Genomic DNA, 18,651 nt, shown 5'->3' with positions numbered 1-18,651 from the left:
TGTAGGAAGTCAGATGACCATCAGCAGAGTTTGTAGGAAGAGTCATTCAGAGAATGGATACTTATAGAATTGCATCCAAGATGGTTAAATCAGTAAAAACGAATAATCATTTTGCTAGCTAATTCTTTGGTGTCAGGTACTTTAATAGCCATGAATAGTCGTCGATTTCCGAGGAAAGAGTAGAGCAATTGGACCTTATTAACTTGTTTGTCTAGTATCTTACTGGATGATTTCACTTGAGAAAATTCTTTTCCTACTATTGGTTGTTAAACGAGGCTTTTATCTATCAATTGACTATTCTATTTTTTTTATATTATCAGGCCACTCAAATAATATCTGCAGGTAAGCTTTCTCAAAATATAGAATTTGGTATCTGAAAATAAGATAGATTATCTGCTGCAACAGATAAAAGTGACCTGTTAGTTTGAAATTTTGTTAAACTAACTATATATAAGTTAAATTCTTTGTAATAATATATAGTAGTATTATTTTGTTGCTGTGTGGAATGATACAAAGTATCACTAAACCTCTGATCTTACTCCTTAGTGATAAATGACTGCATATATTGCGAAAAATTTACGTCTTATTTAGAGCTCCTACTTGCCTTAAACCAAGCTAAGACGTGAGTTTTGTCATCCAATTTCGGCTACCCCTTTTCATTTTTGTCATCTTACTCCACTATCCCATGAACAAGTTGATGGTATTATTGAAATTAGGATTTATGTGTATCAAGAGTAATTTGGAAAGAGAATCTCCAATCGTCTTGAATAGTCGTTCTTAAATGAGTAAAAGTCTCAATCTTCCATAGAATTACATATTTTGAAACTTGTAATTACAGAAAAATTGTAAAAACATTTGCGTAATCTTAAGTGGGAAAATACATAAGAGTACCAAAGAAGAACAAAGATGATTTCTAAAGGTTGTTTTGGAAATATAATGTTGGGGAAACAAAGAAAACAACATAGGTTGTGCTTAGTTCCGTTGTCATACTTTAAGCTGTAATATAACAAGTTCAAAATATTTATAGTCATCCCATTGTTGTTGTTACGTATTTTTTATTTTCCATGTGTTTGTGTGGAAAAGAGAATAAGAAAAGAAAAACCACTTCTGCGTGCTAGTAAGAATACTGATTAGGAAAAGAGCACTTAACTAGAACCACATAAATCGTGAAAGACCAAACAGGAGACCAATCTTAGGATATTGACAAATTAAAGAAAGAAGATGTACGATTTTGATTCCATTTAAATGGAAGAAGACTGATTTAGAGGGATAGCCATTCATTTCTATCCTTACGGAAACTATGACAATGACTGAAGAGAACTTGTTGAGTGATTAACAAACGATTTAAAAAAAAAATCTTAAGATATTCAAAAGAGGTAAATCAGAGAAAAATAATAAGAGTAAGCTTACGGCCTTAAAAGTGGAAGATTTCCTGAATTTCCATTTATATTTTCTGTCCTCTACTCTTGTACCTTATTTGGGCTTTAATTTGACCGAACTCATAATTTTTATTATAAATTTAACTTCTATATAGTAATGATGTAAAATTTTAAAATGTCATTAAAATAAAATATTCAGTCAGTTGCCATCACTTTGCAAAGATAAAAATGACGGCATAGTTGCATGGTTGCAATAATTGACAGCCTATTAGCATGTTCGATCCTAAGAATACACTACAAGCACAAAATTACTAGGTAACCAAGCTACAACTTGTGTGCCTAATCATGTGATTATAGCTCAAATTATAATGATGAAAATTGAAAATAAACACATGAAATCCTTACTATTATTATAGAAAAAGAACAAAGAGAAAACATGAAATTCTATTCTTACATAAACATAGTAAGTCGGTATACATTGATGTAACGTGAGTTTGTCTTTATATTATCTTCTTCTTTGCCTGTGCGGGAAAATTTGACCAAAAAGATTGAGACAATATAATTAGCAAGTTGGAAAATCTAAGTTTAATCCAAATCCACCGACAGTTGTGAACTCCAAACAACTCTGTTAATTGTATGTAAGCTGTTACACGTTTTGGTCTCCTTTTCTTGTCACTGAAATATATGTGACCCAAGCTTCCAAAACACCCATTGGCTCCAAAAAAAAAACAAACAAGAAAAAAAGGCAAGACGCACTACTTCTTTTAGTTTAATTTTTATCTATTGATCGTATAATAATCATTTGCTATCTTTAGTATAGAGAACTCAGTAAGGACATCTAACATATAAGGGACAAAATTGTCCATTCTAGGTTTTAGAATAGTTTTGTTACATTAATCGCCACACAAGAGGGAGGATAAAGTAAAATAAGTCGAAACCTCAAGGAAAGTCTCCGAAATTATCTTTAGTATATTTTTTATTTCTATCAACACGCCACCTGGGGAAGGGGGAATTTTGCGATAATTAAATAATAGCCCATGCATTGAGTGTGCACCATTGCTAGTATTAATAAGTAAAGAAAATGAACTTATGTGTCTTCTTTTTAAGTTTGTTTAGTACCTTTTCTCCCTTATATTGGAATTCTTAAGTAAAGCACCTCATGTATCTGCTCCAAAAAGATGAAAAAGCTCCTAACAAAATTTAATTGAAGGCCAAGGGTGTTTTGATCGGATATATGAACTAAAGGGCTTTATTGTATTTAAGAATTGCAAAGGCAGGATTTAATCAAGCTTAGAATACATACACTTGACAATGGTTTGGGTTCTTTAGGCATTTAAATTTTAGAAAGTTTATGTTTCTATTGTGATTTGTGAACTCCTTTTTGACTATGCAAGTTTCATTGACATGCACAACCTTTTTCTTTTTCCATTGTCAAGAGGTGCTTTGTATAATCAACTTGAGATACAACTTCTATAACTGAAACAATAAAATAGGGTTCATTAGGCACTTCATTTTGAGAAGTTCCCAAGTTTGTTGACCTTCTTCGCTACATAAGATTGGAGTTGGTATTCTTATGTTCGCATTGTAAAAGGTCCCTTGTAAATTAAATTAATTAGAAAGAAACAAAGGAAAAATTACAACTAAACAATAAGAAACTACACAAGATTTTTCTCCCAAACTCTGTTAAAAGAAATACTTACTATGAATTGTTAATCCTATTTTCTCCCTTTTTATTTTTTATTTTTTTTCTCCCTTCACTTCTCTCTTGACGTGTTTAATATTTTCTCTGACTATTTCATGTGTATGTGACTAATAAGAGGGTATTAGCCTAGGTTTAAAAGTTGGTTAAACTAATTTATACGCATTTTTTGGCTTTTATGTATTTGGAGCCCGTTTGGATTGGCTTATAAGTTGCTTATAAGCTGTTTTTAGTTTTTTTGAATGTTTGACTGGCCAGCTTGAAGTCATTTTGTGCTTAAAATAAGCTCAAAAAAATAATTGGGCCCATTTGACTTAGCTTATCTAAAGCAGCTTATAAGCTTAAAACAGCTTATAAGTCAAAAAAATAAGTTAGACTACCCAACTTATTTTTTTTAGCTTATAAGCTCCAAACAGCTTATAGGCATAAGCCCATCCAAACAGGCTCTTGGTAAACACCAAAAGTGATTATAAGTCATGCTTATAAGCTATAATCAGTTAAAAGTCATAAGTTGGTTCATCCCCAGCTTATGATTTTACAATTATAAGCACTTTTAGTTTGAACAAATATTTTACTGTTTTTATCTCTAAAATCTTTTGTATAATTAAACTTTGAAATATATATGTTTCCTCAAACAAAAGTTTTTAATTGTCCCTTTTCTATTCCGTCATTCTTCCTCAGAAAAATACTTTTATATATATGAATATTCCAGTTATTTTAACGAAAAAAATGTTTGTCAACACCTTTTTTACCAAACAGGCAAACACACTATAAACTGTTTATTATCAGTTTCAATAATTCTATCTAAACACATAGCTGCTTATTTATAATATTAGATTCAACACCTAAAAGTGTTTTTCAACACATACTGTTTATCAATTAGTTTTAATCCCCTCGAAATGTCTGCTTGGGTCCCATATTTTTTATTTTTATAAATCCGGTCCCACATTGAATACCTCAACTTGATATTTAACTCCCGAATTTGTGACTGTTTGGCTCATGTACTGCTGCCCTCATGATATTTTAAGTCTTTCTTGTTATAAAATAATATTAAAAGTACACGACACAAGAAATATAGCCGAAGAAGTTGGGAGAGAGAGAGAGAGATTTTTATTGCTCATCTTCAATTAATCACATGGACCTCCTATTTATAGGAGGAAAATGGTGGCCAAAAAATGATAATAGCTTGAAGGCCATGAAATGAACTTGGTGGCCAAGTAATTCATGGTTTTCAAGTATATTAAATGGATATCCATCACTAATATTTACAACACTCCCTCTTGGTTGTCCATTAATAGATGATGTGTCTCGTTATTAGGAAAAATCCTGTGGGAAAAAGTCCTAATGAAGGAAAAAGAGTATACATATCTAGTAATACGATTTGAGAGCCGCCTCATTAAAAACCTTACCAAGAAAACCCAATAGGACAAAACTTTGGTTAAGGGAAAAAGAGTGCAACACGTATTTCACTCCCTCTGACGAAGACCAAAATTCAGATGTCGGAGTCTTCGCATTCTAATCTTGAATATCATCTTCTTAAGAGTTGAAGTTGGCAAAGATTTAGTGAACAAATCTGTAGGATTGTCACTCAAATGGATTTGTTGCACATCAATATCACCATTCTTGAAGATAATGTACTCCAATCTTGTATACCAACTTATCATATCTTGAGGTTGGTACTGTGTTTGTGATCAGATCTGTCAAACGACCTGGCTGATAATCTCCATCTTCATTCCTTAGATAGAGTTGCATCATCACCATATAATATTGTTAAAATTACGTCAAGTACATTCTTGACTTGCTTCATAATCTATCTGATGTTATCATTCTACGGTTTGACTGTCATGTATAATAACATGGTTGAACAGTAATCCTTCATGGGAAGAGATAACATATTTGGATCGAACTCTTATGTCGATCAGATGAATGCCCTGTATATCCAAAACACTTGACAATATTTGTTAGGATAAACACATTCATGCCATACTTTCATTAGTAGTATGCAATTGATCTTATTTCAATATCTCCATATAGGAGTAAATTATATCATGCTCGTAGTTATAGCAAGCTATATAAGTGCATCAATTGCATAAAGATATCGTACTTCAGGACCAATTCAATTTTCTTATTTCAAATTCTTTCAGCAAATAATGTACTGCTTTTGTAAACTCTTCAAGAGCTCCAACAATATTCATATGAAAGATTCTGACTGTCATAAGAGACAAGGGTAAACATAGTGTATTTGTACCATTCATCAATGAATATACATTAAGGCTATTTCAGTACATCAAGCTTGATTCATTTAATCCATTTAAGGATTATAAACAAGTTTCCCAAGAATTTGTATATACTTCAGGTATTTTGAATCCTTCAGAAATTTTCATATAAATTTTGTCAAGTAAGCCATATAGGCTGTGGCAACTTCCATCAGTATAAATTGTGACATCTTCTGATGTCTGGACTACATGTCCGATCGCTTACCAAGATGCATCATTTCACTTGCTAATTATTTCTATGTCAACATGCTTTAAGAGACGTAGAATTCTGATCCTCACAACCTTATACTATATTGTGCGCTATATAGTATCAAAGATATCATTGATGATATATCATTTGTATTGGTTCACAATTCGACATAACTTACTGAAATCTCATCCCTTTATTATTTTCAGGTACCTGAACCTTTCATAAGGTTTATGAAGTGTTATGTCGTAGCTCTTCAAGAGCACATTGCCTCCTTATTATGATCATTTGCTCATTCCTTTTTCAAGGATTATTATATTTGAAACCGATTGGTCTACCATGCTCCATGCATGCTTTCAACATTTGACTTGAATTATCTGAGGATCATACTGATGATAATTCACAACATATTTCTTAGCTGTTTATTCTCTCCCCCTTATGTTAGTGACATATATCACCATTTTCTTTGGGAAAATCCATCTGTGTGCATCATGGTATATCCATTAATCATATACCGCACATCAAACGCTATAAGATGGAAATATCTAGTTCCTGACCCTGAACCAAGTATGAGGGGATAATTTATCAAAATTTATTGATCCGAAGCATACAAGTGTTGTTGTATGCAATATATCATATCTCGGACCAACATCTGAAGCTCTGTTCTTATAAGCGATGGTTTAGCTGTATTATGGAGGCATCTAATGCCAAACCAGCTTAGATATAAACCAGCATTATCAAGATGAATTTTCTTGATTACATGTTCTGAAAATTGTGCTTCCAACTCAATTATTTGAGCAAGCAACTTCGTAAATGTCAAACTGCAGGTTGACAATAAATGCACATGTGACTGTCTCATAGATGCATCTATTTAGGACATCACATTGCAAGTGAACGGGCCCACATTCACCTTTTATATTTTTCAGAATTTAGGGGATTCAGTCCCAACATTAGCTGGTGTAATAAACTTATCATGAGAACAAGCAACACAAACAAATTCTTGAAGAATCTTCTAGTTCTTCAATATGATTTTAATACTCAATTAGCACATTAGATTTAAATCAGGACGATCAAAATGGTCTTGCCAACTGATAAAATTATCTGTACCCGTAAACTTCAAGTTTACCATGACAAGTGCTATTTATTTTAATAAACTTCTGGTTTACTATTACATGAAATTGTATATCAATAAACTTCTGGTTTATCGTGGTATGTGATCTCATCATGCTCGGGTAACATTTCACATGCGTATTTCTTACCCGTAGTAACTTGAAGATATTTAATATTCCGATCATTTGTAGTCTCCATATGATAACCAGTTTTATTGTTAGTAAACTTCAGGTCTACTACGTTCTAATCGTACCAATTACGATCTACGATGAATGCTATTAACATATATGACATCTTCAAGAGACTTCAATTTATTTATCATAATCAGATATTATTTGGACACTGCTAGTGTCATGATATTTGTAAATAAACAATTGGTTCTTCTGTTGCCCTTGATTATTAGTTTGTACTACCAAATATATTTTTAGTTACTTTTGGTATCACAAAAGAAAATTTTGTTAGACACTACTGGTGTCATGAAATAAAACAGTAATCAAATGGAAACTTAAGGACAATATTCAACTACAAATTATGAAAATAAACTTCAGTATTTCAAATATATCCTTCAAGGAGATTAGCCATTAACATTTGAATATTTTGTATCAAAACGGCAATCGCATAGTAATCACATTCTTCGGGAAGAGATACATTAATGTTTATTTCCTTCAAGGAAATCAATAACAACCAACCATAATGTATTAATGTGGTTATAGGAGAAGCATTCTACTTTGCTTCCTTTTGCCTTAGAATGATACTTTAATATGTTTCGACGTACGACAGGTACGTGTTGCAATGTCTTAATTTCATACCACAAAAAATAGCATGTATATTCCTTGTATTTTATCTCTGCAGGAGATAGATTGTGGTATTTGTTCATTCACTTCGGGAAACGAAACCTGATTATCCAAATGGGCTTGAAATACGACGTTCAGCAATAGTTCGATATTTTGCTCAAGCACAAGAAGACATTGCTTCTAATATTGTCTCAGATATACTGCCAATTCTTTTTACTTCAGGAGTAAAGTTTCAGAGTTTTACAACTTCGGGAGTAAAGTTTAAAGCTTTACTACTTCGGGAGTAAAGTTTAAAGGAATACTACTTCGGGAGTAAAGTTTAAAGGGATACTACTTCGGGAGTAGTTTAAAGTTTTACTACTTCAGGAGTAAATTTCAACGTCTTACTGCTTCAGGAGTGCATTTAAAAATATTTACTAATTCAAGGGTAAATTTCAGAATTCTACTACTTAGGGAGTAGATTTTAGAGTTGTACTACTTCAGGATTAGAATTCAAAGCCTTACTACTTCAGGAGTAAAATTCATAGTCTTACTACTTGTGGAGTAGAATTCAGACTCTTACTATTTCGTGAGTAGAGCTCAAAGTTTTACTACTTCAGGAGTAGAGTCCAAAGTTTGCTACTCGAGGAGCAATTTTATGAGTTTAGTATTTCAGCAGAAAAACACATAATATTCAGAATATTTCTTCTCAATTATTCTACCTCTTCTGGAGATGAATCATGGTATTTTCACAATCAAATACACGTTGATATTTATAGGCTTTACTATATAGCTATCACATTCACTTCAGAGAATGAATTTGTATTTGCAACATTTATCAAAAGTTTTCATTCTTCGGGAATAAAACATAATTATCTGAACGTGTCTTAAGCATATCAAATCGTGATAGCTTATAACCTCTTTTAAGATAATGCTACTTCGGGAGCAAATTGAGGTATACATATTTAGTCCCAACAACAAGCCCATCAAAATACTCTCACTTCTGGTGATTATAGACGTAAATAAATTTCATTATAAACTTACAAAATACTGCCACTTAATCTTACAAGTTTAACTGATTATAAATTACTTTACCTGTGTTTGCCGCCACTGCAGACGTTAGCCGCTTAACATAACAAGAGATACATGCCTCAAGAACCTTTCTTTATGCAATTCAGAGCTTAATAAATGTCCAAAAGTAGTAAGATTTTCAAGAAACGAAAAATGAATAATATTCATACATCTAATGTTTAAGCCATGAGAAATTAAAGATGGCTAAAGGCATGTGAAAAGAATCTTTGCAGATTCATTTACTCACCCGCAAGATTGAGAAATAAATACCACGGTTATGACTTTAAAGAAAACATACCTGGTAACGAAGAGTCAATCGGTAATGAAAAGAGAAAACTTATTAATGGTGGCTAACACCCAAATAGTTTACGCACCAAATTCGTGATGTATGAAAACTTTGTTATATTTTGTATTAGAGCCTCGTGCAGATAACGTGTTATAAAATAATATTAAAAGTACACGACACAAGAAATATAGCAAAAGAAGTTGGGAGAGAGAGAGATATTTTTATTGCTCATCTTCAATTCATCAAATGGACCTCCTATTTATAGGAGGAAAATGGTGGCCAAAAACATGATAATAGCTTGAAATTCATGAAATCAACTTGGTGGCCAAGTAATTCATGGTTTTCAAGTATATTAAATGGATATCCATCACTAATATTTACAACATTTCTATATTTTTTGGCTTTTTTCATTAGTCACTATATTATTGCGGTACTTATATAATAAATCACAAGTTGTTATATAAGAAATTAAATCCCAAATAGTAATTAAATAAATTACTTAGTTAACCGTTATTCCGCTATGACAATTTGGAAATAATTAATTTAAGTTTCTCATTTTATCCATAATGAGAAGATTTTAATCACATAAAATATATTATGCCATGTTTAAAATCACAAATTTTAAATGTTTTATTTACATATAAAAACCACAAATTCCAAAAATCTATTTTCTTAACTTCATAAGAATTTCAAACAATACAATAAATTTTAAATATTTATAACAATTAAATCTTAATCAGTAATGTAATTAACGATATCAAACTCAAATAGACATACAAATATAGAGAGGAGTTTGAAGTTCTTTGATATGACTGTTTCTTAAAACTTCGTCATGACTTTAGGTAATTAAACTTGGTGGTCTTCCGTGCTTTAAACTTAAATTCTTAAGTAAAACATTTAATATTTTTTACCCAAATCACTTAATCGACTCTGTTTAGAAAATTTAAATGTAAAATTTACTTGGTGTAGCTTCCCCTAAGACTTATTTATAGATAGTAACTACCCTTTCTAATATTTAAGATTTAGAGTTATATTTTTCAAATTTTACAATCCATAGCTACCCCACTTTTTACTAATTAATTGTGCAGCCCCCATATCCCTACTTACACGCATACACGTTTATGTATTCCCAAATATACTCCCTCTTCCAAAATACACGCAATTAACTCCCAATTCCTCCCATTTCTTCCATAATTCAAATCAGTTTCTATCACATCTTCCATTATCACTTCCGTCTTTCACTCTCCCATAACTCATTATTTTTACAGTTTTACAGTAAAATATTTACCAAAAATAGGTAAGATTTTTTATTCGTTTTTTATTTTTTCCATTGTATTTCAGTGTATTTTTGTAAAATTCATGTTGTTTTGCTGAATTTTTTTAATTCATATTGTTTTGCTGAATTTTTTTTGTTGTAAAATTCACAGTTGCTTTAATTTCGTCATTCTCTAACATATAAATCCTCGATTCTTAGTGTTGTTTTTGCTGAAGATTCACAGATTCAATTTCAATGGCTGAAATCGGCTCTCCGGGCATGAAAACTCGAGCTATAGAAAATATAATAGATGGTCCTAGTTTCTCTTTAGGAATTATTCAACAAGAAAACGCCATTGCAGGAGGCTCATCTTATGCTGAGACGCGTAACAAAAAATTAATGATCCAAGAAGGACGCAACAATATCATGATTCTCATGTTGATAAAAAAAACAAAGAGGAAACAGTCAATACCAGTAAAAAAAAGTTTCTCAAGTGTCGTTACAGAAGAAGAGAAAGGTTACGAAGCCTGTTTCTGCAAGTAAGGGTAAAAAAGTAGTTCGAAAAAAACCTTCAGGTGCTGAGGAAGATGATGGAGAGGTATTTTTCTTTTTCACGAATGTATTTCAATTCACCAGATCTGTATTTTCCATGTATTAAGTGTAATTTTTTTCGTATTTCTTTTGATTTTCAAATATTATGTGTTTTTTCACTGTTTTATGACCTGGAAGTTTTGTTTTTGTGTTTTGTTATTTTTTATTTGGTTTTGACAGTTTCTGAGTATACTTTCATTGTATTTCAGTGTATTTTAGTGTATTTCAAAATAGACCATGTGTGTTATAGAGTTTATGACTTGGCAGTCGTGTTTTTGTATATTTGTGATTTTTTGTTTTTTAATTTGATTTTGATAGTTTCTCAGTGAATTTCACTGTGTTTTATATATGTTATGACTTGGCAGTTGGGTTTTTTTTTTTTTTTTTTTTTTGTGATTTTTTTGTGTGTAATTTGTTTTTTGACAGTTCTAAGTGCTTTCAATGTATTTTCTGTGTATTTCTGTGAGAATACATAACATTTCAGTGTCTAAATTTTTTTTTCTTTACATGTTTTTTCCAGGATTCTAGATTTTTGGTCATGAAGCAGCCTGCTGTGGCTCCATCTATGCAAAGATACACGGACGTCAATGTAATTAGTGATATCAGGGGTAAACTAAAAGGTGCTGGACAGATAGACATGTTTGCAGACTCCATTTTTGGGAAATATCTCAGAATGCAGCATATAGATGTACAAGCACAGTTTTTTAGGTGCTTCATGGTTAAAGAGCTTAAGGAAAGTACATACGAGTGCTTACATTTGAAATAAATGGAAAAGTATTGCGTTTTAGCATTAGAGAATTTGCACTAATCAGTGGGTTGAATTGTGTCTCCGACGCAAATGACTTTGTATATGATAAGACGAAAAGAAATAGGCTTATGGATGAATATTTAGGTGGAACATCTGATCACATTAAAAGAGGCCAACTAATAGAGTGCTTCAACAATACAGATTGGGAGGACAAAGGCGAGGACGCAGTCAAGATGGCCATATTGTATTTTATAAATACATTCATATACTGCGGTGAGCCTATTTGTTCAAACATAACTATGGTACATTTTGATGTTGTAAAGGACGGAGATATGTAGATTATCCTTGGGGCAAAGAGTCCTTTAAAGAGTTGATTACAAGCATCAATCAGAAATATGCCGACTTCAAGCAATATTACAGGATTCATGGGATGCTAATTGCCATGCAAGTTTGGTTGTATGAATATTGTTCAAAAATCCCATCCAATATTGCAGTTAAGTCGAGGAACTTAATTCCAAGAATCTTGAATTGGCGGACTATTGAAGAAAAATTGAAATTCGATGTTTTGATGGAGGGGATGTTTAGAGACGACAAACACCCGGTAATTTTTTACACATGTATTCCTTTTTGTATTTTCACTGTATTTAAATCACAGATTTCTCATTTGCATCCCATTGTATATCATTTGTATTTTCCAAATATACTTTCTTATATTTCAATATATTTCTGATTCAAGTATAATGTCATGTAGATCATCATTCCAGTGTAATCTACTGTAATTCATTGTATTTATCATTGATTTTGTCCTGTATATCACCGTATTTTCTCATTATTATCCCCATTGTTATAAATGTTTTTCTTAATGTATTTTCCATGTATTTTGATTGATACCATTAGATGTATTTATAAAAACATAGCACAGAATGACAATTTTGATGTTGTTAATTGAGACGACCTACCACAACAAGCTCCTGGAAGCATGCATGTTTTTTTTCTTTTTGAAATACAGATTCAATACCGTTTTTCTTCTTCTAAACATTTAGTAAATCACGAATAAAATTTTGTTCAATTTTTTCAGGAATTGTGGTGTGTATGTGACAGCTTTTACTGAACACTTGAGTTCGAGTGAAGGCATTCCAGCTGAAATTGATGCAAAGTTTCTCCGTCAGAGATATGGTGCACTTCTATGCTACTATGCATGGGAGAAGGCAAACCAGAATGCATTAAGTGATAACGAGCAACCACCAAGACCAGTCTGACCTTCAGTTGATTACGCTGCAGTGAATATATTAGATGGCGTAGAGTAGATGTCGGATAGAGCAGATGTTGTTTAGTTCAAGACCTTTTTTATGTGTTTTGATGTTGAACATCAGTGTTTGGATCAGTTAGTGTTACTTTTAGACAATATTTTTTGTTGTTGTTAAGAATACAACAAGTATGGTGTATTCTTTTTTTTAGTCATCTCGTATGTTATATAATACAATTGTAGTTTGTCTGCAATTTTTCGTGTTTGTTTTTTATAAGTACGCATTTCGTTTTGTTCTTCATTGTATATCTGGTATATTTGTTTTTTCAAAAAGCAGAAATGCATTAATTAACCTGTCTATACTTTCTCTATATTTCAATGTATTTCACAACACTCAGACTATATTGAAATACAAGGATATCCAATGAATTATAGAGAAATACAAAGATATGCAAAGGTACAAAACAGTCTAATGTATTCCCATTGTATTAATTTTGTCAACTTTTTCAGTATCAATCTAATGTATTCCCACAACAATCATTGCACACATAAAGTCATATATAAGGTACAAGTATTGAACAATGTATTTCATTGGAATTTTTATTTGAACATATCAGTTCATTACTCTAGTAGAACACAGTGAAATACATCACAGTAAAGAAACAACAAATTCAAGATGAATTCATTTTTATTTGACATCCTCGGACAAGTGTCCTAAAAAATCAACACAAATAAAGACTAGACATTTATTTCTTCTTTTTAAGAGGCTCATTACCACATGAACGCATGTTATGACCAAGACGTCCACATGTACTACAAGCATTCCTACGTTTACCAATCACCAGCTCCATTAATGGCTTATCCCTCTTCTTTTTTGGCCTCCCAGGAGGTCTCTTGTATCTCGGTGGCAGAACAACTTCATCCAATATGTGAGTTGGAACATTCCACTCTCTCGTCGGGAAGTGGATCAATCGGCACATCATACGTATTCACCACTGTACTTGGCTTGAATAAGCCTGAGCAATATGCATCAGCCGTTAGATTTTTACTCTTTAATACAGCCCAGACATATGAACATGGTATTTCGTCCATTTGGAACATCCTGCAACTGCAAGTTTTCTTCTTCAAATCAATTATGAAATGCCTCGGTCCATCATTCACCGTATAAACATATTCAGTTGATGCTTCAACCTAAGAACCATGCACATTCAACAACACAAATACATTGTATATTAGGTTCCATAAGTTAAAAAGAAAAATCAAGAGCAGTTATTTAAATACAACGAAATACAGATAAATACAGAGAAATAGATTCACAGATAAAAACCAGATTTATGTTTAAGATAAAACTTACCCTCATACGTAACGATTTATACTTGTTCATTGAGAGCATTTTCTGGTATCGTCTCGAAAGTGTTGAGAATGTGTATGTACGATATTTCCTATTTGTGCAATTCCATCTCCCAAACATCTTCCTAACTTCTTCAAGAAAATAAAAAAAGGCAACTCTCTTGCCGCTACTAGTTTTCCGTTAATACATTCCGCTATATTTGAAGTCATCGTCCATCCTCTGTTAACAAGTGAATACAACCGAGCCCATTTCTCCCTTCCAGCATTATCCAAATATTCCTTTACCTGAATATCAACATTCTCAATCTTTTCCATCAATTTATCGAACTCATCCTATGTGTATGCCTTGGCAAGTGAATAAAACACAGGACTCAATGCTTCATCATTCGACTTGTATGCAGGCCAAATGAGGAACAGTAGGATACACCCTAGACACTGCTTTGATTATGCTTTCATGTCTGTCGGATACGACACCCATGTTATCGCTAATCCCATAAGCTAGCTTGAACTGCTCAAAGAACCAAGTCCAGGACTTATCATTCTCCGAATCTATCAAAACATATGCCAGTGGTAGAATATTACCCGTATATACATTTGCATTTTAAAAAGTTAATCATAAACAATGTATTTTTTCAGTCTATATTTATAGTGTATTCCAGTCTATATATACATAATATTTTTTAGAGTAATGTAATCTATATTTACAATGTATTTCAGTCTATATTAGCAGTCCATATAGATAAATCAGAACTATATGTATGTATTTCTGAAATTAAACACATAGAATTACACATACCTGCACCATCTAAAGTACTTGCAGATACAAATGTACCATTATACGTGCTTTTAAGGTGTGCACCATCCACTACCACTATTGGTCTACAACACTCGAATCCCTTTATGAATGCTTTGAGTGCTACAAAGAAATACATGAACTCATTTTCACATGATTTATGCATTTTAACAAGTGATGCAGGATATGTTTTATCTAGGATATAGACATATGCCGGTAATTTCTTGTATGAATCAGCTAGTTCCCTCCTCAAATCATTCATAGCCTTTTCTCTAGCTCTCCAGGCCAGCATGTAAGAAACATCTATGCCGAATTCATTTTTGACGTCGTCTATTATATCCCCAGGGCTGACTCACCTCTTATGGTTTACTATTTTCGGCTTAACAACCGATTCCCCAATAAACCAACTTGTTGCTTGCCTCTGTGAATACACTTTTTCCTTCAAAGGGCATGTATGTTCGTCATGGAAAGATCTAACCTTGAACATTTCAGATTTTCCAACACTTGACGCTTGGAATTTCCATTCACATTCAGGCAACATACATACGAGTGTATAGCTACAAAATAAAAACAAATAAAAAAAACATAGATCAGTATGAAGTCATTTTCAGTAAATGGAAAAGATGATGTATATTCAGTATACTTCACTGTCATGTGACTATTGGATGTGTTACAGACATTGCAAACAATACATAAAACCAACATAATTTAATTTTGTATATATTTTGACTGTATTTGACTGTATTCTCATTTTAATCTCATTGTTATCAGTGTATTTCTTAATGTATTTTACTGTATTTCTCATGTATTTTAATATTACTGCATGTGTTACAGATTTATATACAACACACAACTTCATTAAAAACATTCTATTTTACAACGATTACATTGTATTGCATTTAGTATACAACACACAACTAGAATATGGAAAACACATACCTTATAGCATTTGATCTCTCAGTTTTGAAATTGAATCGCGAATAGCATAATTCGCCATTAAAAGTTTCAGTGTATGCTTATCCTTGTAAATTTGATCTACAAAAACTTCCTTCTGTTCCATGTTGGAAATAATCAATTTGTTGTCGTTCTCGAATATTACAACAGCCTTTCCACAATTTGATGGATCCAATTCATTAGAATCATACACATCCATATCCTCCAAATTATCATTGTATCCAAGTTGAAGCACATCCTCTCTAAAAACACACTCACCAGTTGCAATCTCCTCAACATCATTATCTGTAATATTAATGCACAATGGATACATCCCGAAAACACTGTTTTCGCTCTTAAGCTCAACATACACCCTAACTCCCATATCGTTGTGTATTTCCATTGGTTGAGTATCCTCTTCAATAGCATATTTTATTGACATCTTTTTTCTGCAAGTATCCACGCCCAGTTGAGTTGAAATCGTAGCAACCAATTCATCGTATTTGCAATAATCACTGAATACAACTGCATCTATTTTGTAGTTGACAAAATAATTTTGATCGTTCCAAAAAACAGAATGTCGGATCAAAGCAGTTATGCTGGCCATTTATATGATTAGAAATAGAGCGATACGTTGTGTTCAAAGCAGCTGCAACAAAAAAGTTTAGACCGTATGAATTTCTTTCAAATATGCCAAATTAAACACCAAAAAATAAAATAGAATGAAATGTTAAATCACTCGTTCTTGAATTACAGAGTGTATTAGGTCGAATCAGATTATTGAAAAAAATTCAAAAATGAAAGAAATTTTTACTGTTTTTTGTGAAAGATAAGATGTTGATTTTTTTTTTTTTGAATTCAAAAACTTTTGAATGGAGTGATTTTGATTGACAGACGTTAGCTGTAATGGAACCTCATGAGGTTCGCGTGAATCATGGAATCATTAATACAAATTACTATATAATTTGAAAAAGATTTTTATTGCCATAAATATAGCCGTTTTTAACTCAACATCCGCGTTGTATTTCTCTGTATTTCAAAAACGCGAGATTCAACTGAAATATAGCCAAAAGCAACTACGAATTGTAAATCTTCAACTTGTAGCTATAACTTGTTAGAAGCTATTAAAAGATAGTTATTTGTGTAAGTTTTACCCTATTTAAATTTATGAATACATGTGCACGGGCTTCTTCTCACTGGTACTAATATGGACCATCCATAACGTACAGTTGTAACTTCTAAGTTCTAACTACTATTCGATTGTATCATTTAAGATGAACTGTAACAATAAATAACAAAACAATTTGCTGTATTTCATTTGTCCAATTTGTACAGTAAAGTTTTCCCACACTTCCTATTTTTCTATTCATTAAAATCAAACAGAAACAAGTCACTTAATTGCCAAAAAAGCTAAATCCAAATTACAAACCCCTTCTTTTTTGTTCTTTTTTTTTTTTTTTTGGTCAACCTTTTCTTTTAAAGGAAAAAAAACTTTTCTTACTAAAAAAGTAAAAGAAAATGTTTAGACTCCACGGTTAATCATCTCCATGTACTGCTGCATAAGACTGTTGCCTCTGTAATTTCATATCTTCATTAACCTAGTTGATAAATGCCTCCACTCGCCTATTCAACTCGTCTGAACTCAACGACGGATCCTTTTGAATCTTCACCGGCGACGGGGATTCGTAGTTTGTCCGGTCCTTAAACGTCTCCGACTTAAGCACGTGCCTCTGGCGGTGGTGGAATTCTCGACTTCCTCAAGAGCGTCGTCATCCACTGTCACGTGACTACGCCCCTCTGCTATCATCTTCCATGTGTTATCTAATAGTTTAAGTTAGCCACTAAAAATGGCGGCCTAGTTGCATGGTTGCGAAAATTGACAGCCTATTAGCATGTTCGATCCTAAGAATGCACTACCGAGCTGCAACTTGTGTGTCTAATCATGTGATTATAGCTCAAAATATAATGATGACAATTCAGAATAAACGCATGAAATCCGTACTATTATGAAAAAGAACAAAGAAAAAACATGAAATTCTGTTCCTACATAATAAATCAGTATATATTGATGTAACGTGAGTTTGGCTTTATATCATCTTCTTTTTTGCCTGTACCGGAAAATTTGATTTGACCACAAAGATTGAGACAATATAATTGGCAAGTTGGAAAATCTAAGTTTAATCCAAATCCACCGACAGTTTGTGAACTCCAAACAACTCTGTTAATTGTATGTAACCTGTTAGACGTTTTGGTCTCCTTTTCTTGTCACTGAAATATATGTGATCCAACCTTCTAAAACACCCATTGGCTCCAAAAAAACAAACAAGAAAAAAGGAAAGACGCACTACTTCTTTTAGTTTAATTTTTATGTATTGATTGTATAATAATGATTTGCTATCTTTAGTATACAGAACTCAGTAAGGACATCTAACATATAAAGGACAAACTTGTCCATTCTAGATTTTAGAATAGTTTTGTTACATTAATCGTCACACAAGAAGGAAGATAACTTAAAATAAGCTGAAACTTCAAGGAAGGTCTTTGAAATTATCTTTAGTATATTTTGTATTTCAACACGCCGCCTGAATGGAGAATTTTGCGGTAATTAAATAATGGCCCATGAGTGTGCACCATTGCTAGTATTAATTAGCAAAGAAAATGAACTTATGTGTCTTCTTTCTAAGTTTGTTTAGTACTTTCTCTCCCTTATATTAGAATTCTAAGGAAAGCACTTCATGTCTCTGCTCCAAAAAGATGAAAAAGCTCTTTAACAAAATTTAATTGAATTCCAAGGGTGTTTTGACCGGACATATGAACCAAAGGGCTTTATTGTATTTAAGAATTTCAAAGGCAGGATTTAATCAAGCTTAGAATACATACACTTGAGTCTTGACAGTGGTTTGGGTTCTTTAGGCACTTAATAATTTTTAGAAAGTTTATGTTTCCATTGTGAT

General features: G+C 32.3%; 1 protein-coding gene across 1 annotated transcript; it reads right to left on the bottom strand.

Moving 5' to 3' along the window:
- Nucleotides 1–13,539: 13,539 nt before the first annotated feature.
- On the bottom strand, nucleotides 13,540–14,286 carry LOC132624589 (uncharacterized). Its single transcript, XM_060339346.1, has 2 exons — nucleotides 14,056–14,286; nucleotides 13,540–13,812 (listed from the first exon to the last, which is right to left on the bottom strand). The coding sequence occupies exons 1-2, from the start codon at nucleotides 14,284–14,286 to the stop codon at nucleotides 13,540–13,542; spliced, it is 504 nt and encodes a 167-aa protein (XP_060195329.1).
- Nucleotides 14,287–18,651: the final 4,365 nt, after the last annotated feature.

This window comes from Lycium barbarum, chromosome 12 (genome assembly GCF_019175385.1).
Source record: "Lycium barbarum isolate Lr01 chromosome 12, ASM1917538v2, whole genome shotgun sequence".
NCBI classification, from domain to species: domain Eukaryota; kingdom Viridiplantae; phylum Streptophyta; class Magnoliopsida; order Solanales; family Solanaceae; genus Lycium; species Lycium barbarum.
This window is presented reverse-complemented; position numbering and strand designations above follow the sequence as displayed.

What these genes read in the sequence shown, in the direction of transcription:
- LOC132624589 (XM_060339346.1), bottom strand. Translation starts at nt 14,286, where the DNA reads ATGGAAAAGATTGAGAATGTTGATATTCAGGTAAAGGAATATTTGGAT. An exon ending in TTGCACAAATAGGAAATATC is followed by an intron (nt 13,813 to 14,055) that starts GTACATACACAT and finishes CATGGTTCTTAG; the next exon opens with GTTGAAGCATCAACTGAATA.